At 38.5% G+C, this 14,168-nt stretch overlaps 1 protein-coding gene across 2 annotated transcripts in view; it reads left to right on the top strand.

The window, feature by feature from the left end:
• Window positions 1–14,168, top strand: part of arhgap42b (Rho GTPase activating protein 42b) — a 78,703-nt gene that overhangs the window by 44,952 nt on the left and 19,583 nt on the right. For both annotated transcript variants that reach the window (XM_085131039.1, XM_085131040.1), the window contains exons 4-9: window positions 145–216; window positions 10,902–11,003; window positions 11,230–11,340; window positions 12,710–12,814; window positions 13,444–13,573; window positions 13,929–14,029. In XM_085131039.1, coding sequence (XP_084987165.1) covers window positions 145–216; window positions 10,902–11,003; window positions 11,230–11,340; window positions 12,710–12,814; window positions 13,444–13,573; window positions 13,929–14,029 — 621 coding nt within the window. The remainder of the gene's footprint in view (window positions 1–144; window positions 217–10,901; window positions 11,004–11,229; window positions 11,341–12,709; window positions 12,815–13,443; window positions 13,574–13,928; window positions 14,030–14,168) is intronic.

Below are 14,168 nucleotides of genomic sequence, written 5' to 3'. Positions count from 1 at the left end.
AAAAGTGAATGGCTGCCAGATTACATTTTTGTGATATTTTTCTTTCTAATAATTCTCTTTGAAATAGTCTGAAGACTCGGGTTCTATCTTTCAGTCAAACTGACGTCTGTCTGCATCGCTGCTTTCTTATGATTTTCATTTCAGATTCAGAATGCAGATGATGTGTTGATTACTCCTTTGGAAAAATTTCGTAAGGAGCAAATCGGCGCTGCGAAGGTAAGAGACCACCTGCATGTGCAATTAGTAGCTGAACAGCGTAGGATATTTCATGTATTCTGCCACACTCACCTCCTCTCTTAACCCCCTTCATTTTCACTACAGTATGTAAATCATTAATTAAAAGTAAAACGTGACACTACCAAGAGAAGTGCCCTGCCCCTAATTAATTAGGCTAGTAGGGGGTATAAACAAATATGTTGCTCTGCAATTGTGATCTTAAACGGTATTAACTCTTTTTAGTTTTCTATAGTGGTTAGTTTATATTCATTAAAACAAGACATATTGGACATTTATTATTTCTGTATCCAACCATGTTAGTTAACACAAACTACATTTGACAAATTCCGCGTTTTGAAAACCACATTAATAATACAATGCCATATTTCACTTCATTTTTATATAAAAATAAACTTTTTTGTGCTGTGAAAAAGGCACTGCACGATAAAATTCTAGCTGCAAACTTTCAGCATCTAATATATTTCACCGTCACCCATTTTATAATCAGATTACTTTAAACCTGATACGTATAATGCAGTCCTCACTGACCTATTGCATACAGGCTTTTGATATCAGTAGGGGTGTTGCTTGAAGGCATCCTGGTTCCACAGTGGACATGTTGTTGAGGCTGAAGCTGACTGCAAAGAACAGTGTGGGTTTGTTGCCACAAGCCATGCTTTCATTCCTGGCCAACGCAAAGGCATAAAATGAAAGTACAGCAGCTTGTTTGTGGTTATTCCCTTGGTGAGATCACACATGAACAAGCTTGTAGAATGCAAGCCTTTGCACTGCTCTCTCACACAGTTTGCAAGTTCATTCCTAACTTTATACTGAACTATGAATCATTTGCACATCTTTACACAACCCTGACCCCTGCGATGGTCAACCTAGCCTCAAAGGTAGACTCGCACATTTTGATTTATTTCACATGACTTGACAGCCACTGGTCTGTAAAAGCAGTCACCTTACTGTACGTCCAAAATAATGGAACAATCTCTCTTCACAGCGCTGAGGTGTGAACATAAATCATCTCCTTCTCCTGTCCAGGCCAAATAACCAATGTCACTTCATGTCTTAGGCATCACACGTATCTACCATAATGAAAAAGCACATTTTGCTTCCATTTCTTTCTCTCACTTCCCCATCACAGTGTTCAGTGCAATTGCATTGACTGATTATGGTTATAAAATGGTTCCTTAAAAGCCACAGCCCCTGTCACTCCCACTGCTGCTTATTTCCTCCGACCACTTTCTCCTAATGGCTCTCTCCTCCTACGGCCTATCCCCCGCTAAACATTAGCCCAACTAGAGTGAGATAAAAGGCTGACATCATGAGTGGCTGAGCAACTTTCCACTGTTCCGAGAATCTGGAGAGATCTGCAGGCTGTCTGACCCTTCCAGTTACTGCATTTCATGTCTGAGAACATAAGGTGGACAAATTGGGAGCTCTTGCCTTATATGGGTGTGCTGCGAGTAATCCCAAAGAGGTTACGTACCACTATATCAGCTTCTTAGGCACAAGCACAACACTTCCATAGCAGCAACTCACTAGCAGATTGACTGCAGCACTATAGGACATATTAGGCACGGTCTGCTTAGCACAAGGCTGATCCAAATGTTTGGAATGAACCCCCCCAAACTTCAGTGCAGTCTACTGTAAATAGACATGCTTCCAGAACTCAAACAATCACATATTTTCACTGGAGTACCATATGCACTGGCTGCCAGACTGTGATGTAGAACTGAAATTGTTGTTACACTTCTTCTTTTTACTCTCAGGTATATGTTTCTGCTGCTTTCCCAGGTAACACAAACAATACTTTCAGAACTGAAATAAGAATTGAGAATGATCCTAGTTTCTGTTTATTTATACCGCTACAGTGACCACAGTTTACTTAATAGGGGGTAAATATGATGAACAGTTTGCTTTGTTCACCATGTTTAGTGTTCAACTTCTAAAACATCTGTAATATTCATTTGTGTCTAATGAATATTCATTAATATTTTATGATTTTTTTTTTTCAAAAGTGGGCCTGAAGTGCCACATAGAGCTGATTTTAAATTAGTACTAGAAAGCTTTGTGCACATTTAGGGGGGCAATGTGTGTGTATTTAGTGGTTGTCAGACCTCGAAATTTAAATAGGCCCCAGGGACACTTTGTCAAGGAAATACCAGGGGGTATCTGACTGTGGGTGGCATTCTTCCTGTCTGAAATTTTGACACTATTATATTTCCTTCAAAGATCGTCTTCAACATTAGGGGCACTGTGGGGGTCCCACACTTGCTGAGTGTGAGGAATTAGTGCAAATAGACCCAATTGGGATACAGGTGGCCACCAATGATTTGCAAGGTCCTACTGTACAAAGCGTGGTTAGACATCAGATGATTCTTAACTAGATTAGATATGACATTTCCATCTATGCTGCATAATCCTAAAATATGCTGCTGAGTCAAGGGATTAATTAAAGTGGCCTGGGGATACACCTGCCAGCTGTGGCCAAAACATTTGCAATCACGCAGATAGGAACAGTATATTTTTATACCTTCATTAACCTTGGAATTTTTCAATCAGTCACTAGATGTAGGTAAGTGCCTCTTTTCGTGCACTTGACTGAGAACTTTTACTTGTATCCAATATACTTTAAATTGTATTAAAATACTGGAAAACAGGTCTGGCCCACAGACAGTATAAAAGATGATTATAGCTACGGTGATGTCAACTGCTGATTTCTAAAGTCCTGTTTTTGAGCCTGAAGATAAGCGTTTTCACCGTTTGCATCTCGGTTTCAAAGAACAGGATGTAACTAAGGCTACGTTCACACTGCAGGCGAAAGCGCATCAAATCCAATTTTTTTGACCCTATGCGACCCATATCCGATCATGGTATGACAGTGTGAACGGCACAAATCCGATATTTTCAAATCCGATCTGGGTCACTTTCGTATGTGGTACTGAATCCGATACATATCCAATGTTTTAGAAAGCGACTGCTGTTTGAACGGTCATGTCGCATTAAATCCGTCTTTTACGTCACTGACACAAGACAGACGCCAATTATCAGCTCCGGAGAAGACATCGCGAACGCTTCCTGGCCATCCAGTGTAGATGTCAGTGAAACTGTTGGGAAGACAACGTAAACATTTTATTTGTACTGTATAATCTGCAGATTCTGACAGAAATCTGCAACTATCCTTTGAAGCACCGCTCCTCTAAAACAGCAATAAGGATAATTATTAGGTTATCTACATTATTATGTAAATAACAAAATAACTTAAAGCAAAAATTGGGAAACTTAAAGTCCGAAGTCTTTATATTAAGGCCATCAGTCAAACAATATTGTTTGCTCTGGGTCTATACAGAGCGCGTTGTGTGTGACATCGTCTTTTGCGCATGCGGGCCGCTTTGAGCGTTCACACTAGAGCGCGTTTGCTGTCGCATTTTATTTGTAGTGTGAACAAGCAGACAAAAAAATCGGATTTGATCAAAAAATCGGAATTGAGCATTAAGACCTGCAGTGTGAACATAGCCAAAGAGGAATGGACTGACTGTAAAGCTGCTTGCTCATTGGCTAATGAGCAAGCAGCTAACTACATTGGCTAAAGTAGTTAGCTAATCAGCATACCATAGACAAGTCTAAACATAGTGTGGCCAAGATTTTCAAAGAAGTTCTACTGAGAGCATAAACTCATCAGATCAGTCTTCAGAGCTCTTCTAGTGTAATGCAGTGTAGGATGACTTGGTGTAACGCCATAGAGTAGCCAATTATGAAGTGTTTTTTACACTAAAAAATAATAAATGACATTTCATTTAGAGAGTTTAAAAAAAGTTCAACTTATCCGTAATTATATTAGGGATTTTTGAACTATTTAAAAGCGAGAAATAGCTAGCTCCTTCCGTTAGCCATTGCTAGCAACAAGCCAACAATTAGCTTTCTGTAAAAGCATGGGTTATGGCAGTGGGAAAAGATGGTGAATTCTCCTGTCAGCTCATAGTTTTGGTCCTGTCTGCCTGATTTAATCTGGCTTGCTCACCTGGCACTGGATCCCAGAATTGACAGTGGAATGTTCCATGCAGTACAGCACGGAGGTGGATTTAACATGTTTTTATATTACAGACTAGACACTGTCTGGCCTTACAAGAGCCAAAGAAGACAAACTGCCTTTACTACCTTGCTCTTTTAGCTCTCATCGCAGCCATGAAAATGTGAAGTGAGCATACCTCCCCCACCAGCAGAACTTTTGAAACACTTCATTTTGAGAAAAAAAAAACAAAAAAACCCTGGGCAACATAGAGTTGTACACGTTTATGTGTCACGACTTCATTAATTATTCACAACAATCAATTAGTTGAAGCACAGACAAGCTGGTCGGGAGTCAGGAGCTGTCAAACACACAAACAGATTCACACTTTTACTGTGAAATAATTTGTTACGCAGCAGCTGTCTGATCAGACATGTCTGAATATTTTTATGTTAAAAGTCTGATCCATTTATTAAAGTTAAAAATGTTTCTTTCAGTTTCCCCCTTAAATTCAAAGTCAGTAACAGCAGTTGTGGTTATGTGGTTATATTATTGCACAGATGTTAACCACAAAGAGTGGGACCTTTCAGAATATTAGTACTTATGAAAACATGGGAGCAGGCAGTCTGATAATGAACTAGTTAGGGTGTTATTATTGTCTTGTTAAACTTCACAGAAGAGATGTTTCTTCTCAAACATATAGTGTTATCTTTCTATCTGATTTATTTCAAGGGCCAGTTAATCCAAATTACCAAAGCAGAGTTGACAGGCTTCAAATATCATCATCATATCATTTCCCTCCACAGCTCACAAGAATTGTTTTTAAGTATTCTTGTAAGCCATTGTTTACTGCTTAAGTTTACACTGACCATGGTAGAGAAGAGACTATAGAAAAGAGTAGCAAACTAATATGAAATAAATTGGTGCCGTGAGTTGGTTTTCCTTCTATCCTTAATTTTTCTGAGCCACCAGGTTCCCTTGAATCAAAGTATGATAAAATATATTTTATCATTTTCCAAAATTCTCAGGATGTTGAAGATCCCCTCCAGACTCCTTTGTTGATATTCACGTTGAATATTAATTTATGTCTGATATACTTTTTTTTTTTTCAAATAAAAATATATATATAAGATATGCAGACTCAGGTTTCCACATAGTCCCCTGGCTCTGCAAGAGTTCCCAGATCTGAATACCAGATAAGCCTGCACTTTTGTTACAGCTTGCCTGGTAAGGAAGCAGCATTTTGTAGCGGTTTAACTAGCAAATTTAATAAAACGTATTAAACAAAATAACGTAATTTTAACAGATGACAAAAATATAAAAATGATTGAATGTGAAAGGCAGTAGAATCTTTTGTATTGGGTGTATTTGAGAGTGGATATAGTTTGTCCGAGTTGCACAAAAGCAATATGAAGGAGCTAAAAAGAAAGTGAGAGGGTAAATATAGGGCAGCCAGGCGAGCCGACTACCAGCACCGGTTTTATAGCCTGCCCACCTAGGTATCTAAAACACATGCCGAGGAAAGGAATGTTGAGAGTAAAAACTAGGGGTCATCACAGCCTCGCACTTGTCATACTAGGACTGGACTGCAAAAGAATTTTAATGGCAGAAAGTCCTGTTTACTGGCAGAGAACTTCAGCACATCTGAGTTTCCCATTGTCAATAGAAGATTTTAAAAAGGACTTTGGGTTTGACACAAAGTTAAACTCCAGATTCCAACCAAGTAGAAGTTGCTGTGTTCTGGGAAACTGCATAAACAAACACCCCGAACTTACTGATGAGTATACTTTTTAATATTTTTTGAAAATGTATATTATGATAGGCCGGGTACATCAAAAGCAATTAAAACTTCAAATGATAGTGACTGCAACTGATTGTTAAAGTTATAGCCAATATATTAGTTGGTGACAGATTAATTAATTATGCTTTGACCTTTTAACTACATTGTGCTTATAGACTGTGGTTGTGTTTGTTCACTATACGAGAACGACACATCCTAGCTGTATTAACATAAAAATCCATTGTATAATCAATGAAGGAAGTGCTGTCCTAGATACTATTGCATAAAAAGGTTAGCAGCCTGTCAGTTATTAGTGTCGTAGTAATTTATCAAAAAATGCACAAGGCGATAAGGTAAGAAGAACAAAACGAGCTTTGAAAACATTTCTCCTAAGAACTTGAGATGACAGCACCGCAGATGACGCAGAGACTCAAACTTTGTGGTGCAAAAACAACAAAACGCATGAATAATACGATGCAGATTGAATACATTTCTTTTTGTTATTCTCGTATCTGTTCCATCACTTCCCACTGTGCCCTACCCAATAAAGCAGAAACACTATTAAAACAATCTTTCTGAAAGTAATTACTTTTTCCCCTGATGATCAGAATTTCACAAGGCAGTAGACCTTGAGAGGTCGGTCTTTACCTGTTTTAAGGCAGCAGATATATGTAAATATATAAGATATTGCCTTTCGCAAAATAAGTATATTAAATCAGATTATGCGCAAACAGTGAAATCATCCCGAAAAAGAAGAAGGATGCCTACAAGCATAAAGAAAAACTTAACATGAAAGATGGTACCGAGTGCAGCTGATGTGATAGCTTTGTCCCAGCTCATTGATAAGAAAGGCAGTAAGAGTTTGGTAATATTTTGCCTTGTTATCCTGAAATAGATCAAACCATCTGAGACAGTTGGCTTTGTGAAATCAACTATGTTCTTTAGTCTGAAATATTTGTAGGAGGTAACATTATATAAACGAGCAAGGCCAGGCCTGCAGTGCTTGTTTATTCTTCATTATATCATTGTATATAGTGTGACAGTAAACACAGCTGAAAGTGTTTGTTACATTAATAACTTCTTAAAATGCTAATTTGTCTAGTTTCTTCAGATTTCGATCAAACAAGAATCTATGGCAGAAAAAAACAGTTTGGCATCAGCAGAGAAGAGACGTTTTTCTTCCCGTAACCCACTTACTCAACTCTGCTGCTCAACCCACAAATGCAATTTCCTTACACATTTGGTAGCATTTAAGGGCAAATAAAAAAGCTTCCAACAGTACCCTGCAATAATACATGATTCCCAACATTTCTTTCAACCGTTGTATTGAATAGGGGTATTGGGCTGTGAATTTCTAATGGTACTGGTACCAACTGCTAAATTTCTGGAATCAACACATACCTGACTGGAATCAAATTTATAACATATCAATTTTAACTGTGATTTTTAAAAAAATATTCATTACTTAGATGCAAAACCCTGCTAAAGATACTGAATAACTTGCTTGTTACCTTAAAAGTAATTTGTGTAGCCTGAGAGAACTTCTTAGTCACAGACTTAGTCATGAGCCAAGCTGACCTATGATATAATCCAAAACAAATAATCATCAAATCTGTCATCTTATTAGGAAGTTCCTAATGTCCAAATGATTCAAGTTGTTTTTCCCTATTTCTTATCTCTAGATTAGGTGGTAAGATGGTAAGAGGAAAGCTTCGCTTGACCTTGATGGGAGAGATGCCTAAGGGATCCTTACAATACAGACCTACTGCATATTCAAGGAAAGCTTGTCAAAAGAGTATAATAAGAAAAAGCTTTTTGGAGATATAAAGATACCAGCTTTTTTCTTGCTGCATCTTTATTCAGCCTTTAAAAGTTAGTCTGTGATATACCAAGAAAATCCCACTGTGAAACTGAAAGGCATGCATACTATATTGCGGACTCTTATTTTTATCACTTTAAAGCCAGAAAACAAAGGGACTGATGAATATTGTTTAGACTAAAGCTTTGCGTTTTGCCTCACACACAAAAGATCTTTTCTCTGTTTTTTTTTTTTAAACTGCAGAAGCAGATGTTGTAATTATTTCATGCTAATTAACCAACTTCTTGTCTTCTCAGCAGGTGGGATATCAGGTAAAGATGGAGACAATTATTTATTTATTTATTTATTTATTTATGTGGACCACTTCCAGCTCCTGTGTGGTGAAATCACACATCAAAATAACCCAGCTATTGCTATTTAATCACCATTCTGGACCCCTGGTCCAATTAGCCGTCTCTAACGAGCTCATAGAGATTTGTTTTAAAGTTTTCCCTTTCATGTCACTGCTCAGAAAATCCGTTTAAAATGAACAAGCGAAGAGATATCCTGCATGCGATTCCTCACTAGACATTGATGTTTGTGTTCTTTCAGGATGGACAGAAATGAGGAAGTGTAGAGTAACAGTGTGTGATGGCTAGGGTTCTTTCCTCTGCATACACGTGCACAGAAACGTTCGACCTCCCTTGCCGCTTGCATCTGTTACCATGGCGATGAGAGGCGTAGAAATGATGGCCCTGAGGCTCGTTAGGGCCAGTGTCAAAACTAGTGATGTGCAGCTAGTGTCCAAATATTCCTCCTGCAGTCTTCATATCTGTTCTCAGCATCCTTTCTATAGCAAACTGAGAAGTCCTGATGACCAGAAAAAAAGCCGCCTGCAGTTTTTCCTCATCGCTTTCCTCCCTGCAATGTTACATTAGCAATTAGCAAAGTTACCCATGCTACTGCTGCCATCAAAGCGCTCTTAACAGCAACATTAGACTTTTCTAGTTAGAAATTCCACTACAGAGCAATCTGCATCAGAATATTCTCTTCCTGCATCTGATTTATTCATGAGAGCGAACAAAGCAATCAGATGAGGAAATCTCCCAAGTGATAGGTTCATGTGTGTTTTGTGCACCACAGAGTGTCGGGAAGTGCTTTGACTTTATTCATTCCCAGCTAGATGATTACTCTCCAACGCTGGCATTAGTTTGTGTTAGAAGCTCCCACCTTGCATGTGCTTGAGGGTATACATACATATATATATATATATATATATATATATATATATATATATATATATATATATATATATATATATATATATATATATATCCACCCCAATGTCTTATGTCCCACATGTTGGGCTTCAAAGCCTTTTCCTTGCACTGCAACTACCTTCTCTTGAAGACTTTATGCAATTTAAATACTCATATTCCACTCTGATTGCACAGGGGCTGGGGGGTATAATCAACACATGGACAAACCAAGAAACACCTGGTGCTCTGCTAGGGTATCATTATGGTAGCACCAGTTTATACACGTCCTGCTCGGATCAAAACAAAGCAGTGCACTTTGGTGACTTAATCAGGCTGGCTCTGCCTCACATATTCACTGTAGCTCTGAGTCACTGCCTGCACTTTGTAAGTGTGAAAGAGTTAGGCCAGACAGACAGAGAGAGGTTTGTTTTTGGGGGGTTTTTTGTGAGGACTTTTCTGGTGTGTTCACATTGGTCAGCAGCGCTGGGAGATTCCTGCTGTGACTGTGGGGCTCAGCTAAACCTAAAGCTCTTAATTTAATGTGATCTCCAGTGTGTGTGTGCATGTGCGTCCGTGCGTTTGTGTGCATGTTTGTGTTTTCCCCAGGGCTTCTGCTGTATGCGTGCTCACAGAATAATGTCACATCACAGTGGCAGAGAAGACAGTCAGCTACCTTTTGTTCTCTAATAAAAAAAAAAACCTTAAGGGAAATTTATTTCCTGTCAAATGACATCATTTTTAATCATATATTTATTTTCTCATCCACCTGTGTATTTTTTTTCTTTGTTTCAGGAAAGAGTGCTTATATACAAGAGATTTTGTTTCCCCTCCCTCATTGCAGAAGATTATTTCTGAGTAGACGTGATAAGAAAGATGAAAATGAGATGCTACTACATTAAATTATCTATTGATTTGATTTTATTCTTGTATGTCGGAATGTTACCATGTCTTACTGTGAATTCCTCCACAGTTTATTTCTGAGGTTTGCTGTGGCTGATCGCTGTTCTAGGTCATATCAGTAGCTAGCAGATTAGACTTGCTAAATTTCAGGGCCATGGGAATGAAAATAAACAAGAAGGATCTGGTTACAGTGGCCGTTTCCTCACACTTTCCCCAGCCCCCGCTTATTCTGCCTGTCCGCTCCTCTTTATGAATGTTTGCATTGCGAGATGAGCTTTAAGTAGGCAAAGCTTGGTTTAGAGGTCAGACTTGCAGATGAGGCATTTGAATGTCCTCACTGAGACAGGTTTTCACTGCTTGGGCATTTTGATTAAGTACTATGAAATGGATCTTCTGGGGGGCAAAATGTTTAATTTCTTTGTTCGTGTCCTTTATGGATCGGCATCTCACATGAAAAGCCCATTTCCTGCACCTTCTTCAGAGTCTTCTGAAACATGCTGACTGAATTCTGGGACTTGTAACTGTTGTGTCTGTGGATAGCAAAGCAGAACAAGAAAAGAGATGCTAACATCAACTGGCCAGCTATGTGACAGTGCCAGAAGCATTATGCTATGTGTGATTTACAGTGCTGTGGGTTTCACTGTGAAGTTATGTACCTGCCTGTGAATAACAGAATAACAGTGCATCATTCTCACATGACCTATCGATATGCCGACATTGTCTGCTCCTCTGTGCGCTTGTTATAAGCCACTTTCAAGACATGCAATAATCTATTGTCAGAAATTTTTAATTACATGTGGCAAATGGCATGAGAAACTGTAGTTAGACCTCCACCTAGTGGCAATCTATTCCCACACCCCCAGATCGGGGAATAAGTGACACATTTCTGGTAATGTTTAAGCCTTTCATGTGTCTTGTGAACCTTTTTAGGAGGGGAAGAAAAAGTTCGATAAAGAAACAGAGAAATACTACTCTACACTTGAGAGACACCTCAGCTTGTCATCTAAAAAGAAGGAAGCATATCTGCAAGAGGTAAAAAGAAAAACTAATTTTCTCATCCTGCAAACGTGTCTTTGAATAATGCCGTTTTATGGTCAGCCGAGTGTCTTTGAAAAATAAGCTGTTTGTGTGCTTTGCTGTGCTCCTTACCCCTCTCTCTAACAACAGACTATTTCCACGTGGTGATACAAACATTAACTCCTAGGTTGACGCTTGTCGTCATTGTGGCACTAACCCTGGTTTGTTTGCTCGTTCTCAGGCTGACATGCAGATTGACAAGGAGAGACAACTCTTTTATGATGCGTCCCTTGAGTATGTCTTCAAAATACAAGAAGTGCAAGAAAAGAAGAAATTTGAGTTTGTCGAGCCAGTAAGTGATGTGCCAGTTTTATATATTTCTCTGCTAAATTAGTTCTGCATTTTAAAGATGAAGGAGTGCATTTTCATGCTTTGATATATTTTATTTGTAGTCAAAATACCACCAGATCTCTGTAACTACTACTACATTTCTTTTTTTTTTTTTAATGTCTATCATCCTGGAGTGAAGGCAGGTGCATTTATACAACACTCACAGGAACATAACCACACGTGTATATCCCACACATTTGTCATCTTCATCACAAATTCTTTGTAATATAGTTGATCCATTTGGGGAAGCTTGTTAGGTAAAGTTAGATGAAGTATCGGCTGTCAAACAAAAGAAGACATAGTGCTAGTGCAAATCAAAGGCTTTATGAAAGCCCCTGCTTTATAGATATGTAGAGTCAATTTTAACATCTTTAGTGCAGATGCTACCAGGAAACATTAAATTTGCTTCCTATTAAATGTCTGGGAATGTGAGATGGGTGCAAAGTAGCTGTTTCAGACGTCCTACTCCCATTTGTTTACATCCACTGGCAACTTACCCACAACCCTGGCCCAAAAATGTAAATCTCCGGGCCCCAGGTAGTGCTCAAAATATGACAAGGCTCAACCTTGTGTGTGATGAATCTGGGCAAAGAAAAGATGGTTCATCCTTGAACATTTGATATACCAAGCCTCAACCCAGAAATCAAATCAGTGGTTGTGTCTGAAGGTTTTACTGAAAGCAACTCCATGTTTGTGGACCACACTTGTTCGCACAAGAGATGGCATCAGTTTGTTTCTCTGTAACAGTAGATCTTTATGCTTTATTTATGTATGTATTTATTTATTTATATATTTATATGTATCCACAATGGCCATGGATGTTTGTGTGTTCTACAAAAAACAAGATCAATATCTGTCTGCCATAAAAGCAGAAAACTTTTTTAAAATTGGATTTTTTTTCCCACTAATATACTTTTTTTTCAGTTTTCTGCTTGTCAGTACAAAGATGTTCAATAAATTATCGATTTAAAAATAATGAGACTCAAATTCCTTCAACATGAGATTTAAAAGTGAACATCAACAATGTAACAAAAAATTCTGACAAAATGATTGGTAGAATAGAAAACAATGTACATATCATTGAGATGACATTATCATAATAAGTGCATCGTTATCAAATAATAATAACAATAGAAAAACGTCCGGATTACTTATATATTATAGGTAGGATATTCGATTATATGCTATTATAAATGTTTTCTTTGTGTAGAATGGATGTTCTGTTTTACAAGATGCCTTTTAAAAAAACACTCGCCCATGTAAATAGGCAATCAAGTTCTTGTAATGTTTATTAACTCGATAATTCACCAATAAATATTGTTCCATTCCAGCTCCTGGCCTTTCTTCAGGGTTTGTTTACATTCTACCATGAAGGATATGAGCTGGCTCACGAATTTGAGCCGTATAAACAGCAGCTCCAGTTCAACCTACAAAACGTAAGTCTCAACACCTCAGGGGTTGTACACAAAGGCAACCAGCCACGTAATCAGATTCTGCAGCTTATCATACCCTGATATAACAAGCGGAGTTTTCACAAATGGATAGCTGTGTGATTAAATGAAATTCTTTGCTGCGCCGAGGATCAATATTTTCAGTGTTGCATTGCAGGCAGTAACTGTAGGCCATTTTATGGTGTGTCAAAAAAAGAATTGGGAGTAAAAGTCTAGTTGCTGCAGTGCCGCCTCGTTCCATCACTATGTCCTCTCTACTTAGGTCCTGATGGTTCAAATATCTCTCTGACCCAATATGTCAGTTCTGTTGCCCTTACAGTTTCCACTCGGTAACCCTCTCTCGGATGCAGAGATTTCTAATGGTTACTGGATGAATGGAGGCTGCTTCGCCACTCTCTGAGATACTAAATGGCCTGATATTGACCTTTATGACTCCAAATAAGAGGCTGACATCTTCAAGATCGTGTTCTAATTTTAAATGACCTAAAAAGTATTATTTAAAAAGTCTAATGATAGTTTTTATTTATCTGTTCTTTGAGAAAAAACAGATGTGTTTTTATTTTGAGAGATCAGAGATAACACAATGATAACATAACCCTAAATTTCCCACACAGACACGAAACAACTTTGTGAGCACCAAGCAGGAAGTGGAGAAGCTGATGAAGAGGATAAGGTCGGCAGATCAGGACTATAAACCACCCGGCCAGTGGACGATGGAAGGCTTCTTGTATGTCCAGGAGAAACGTGAGTCTTCCTAGCTGTGCTCCCAGCCATCCAGGCCATCTCACTCCCCTTCATTTTCAAGTGAATGGCTTTACATCCATCACCATAAACATGTCTCGAGTTCTCCCAGGCCTCTGCCGAAGAGATCCACTCACACAGAACTCATAATTCATCCTGTTTACGGATTCACTTTGATGTGCTCTCAAATGGGGGAGTTACCACAAATGGTAGATTATTATCAGCAGCAATAAACAACTTTTGATTTATCACACTAAAATTGCAAATTGATTTTCAGAAGTCTTTCCAGAAGCCTGTGATTCAGTGAAAAATTATTTTGCCTCAACTAGTGTTTTCTTCTGCATTTGTTCTGTCCTAGGTCCTCTGGGATGCACTTGGACACGTCACTACTGCACTTATGAGAAAAGCAGCAAAACATTCACCATGAGCAACACTGAAAACAAGTCAGCTGGGAAACAGGTACTTTACATTCACTTTATTTTGTTTAGTTTAACATTTGCACGATAAAAAGCTAAGAAAAGAAGGAGCAGAGTGTAATCTGTGTGAAAAAAAAAGAGGCTTAAAGGCATGGTTAGTCCCGGGAGGAGAAAACGGAAAA

This window comes from Neolamprologus multifasciatus, chromosome 14, assembly GCF_963576455.1.
Source record: "Neolamprologus multifasciatus chromosome 14, fNeoMul1.2, whole genome shotgun sequence".
NCBI classification, from domain to species: domain Eukaryota; kingdom Metazoa; phylum Chordata; class Actinopteri; order Cichliformes; family Cichlidae; genus Neolamprologus; species Neolamprologus multifasciatus.
This window is presented reverse-complemented; position numbering and strand designations above follow the sequence as displayed.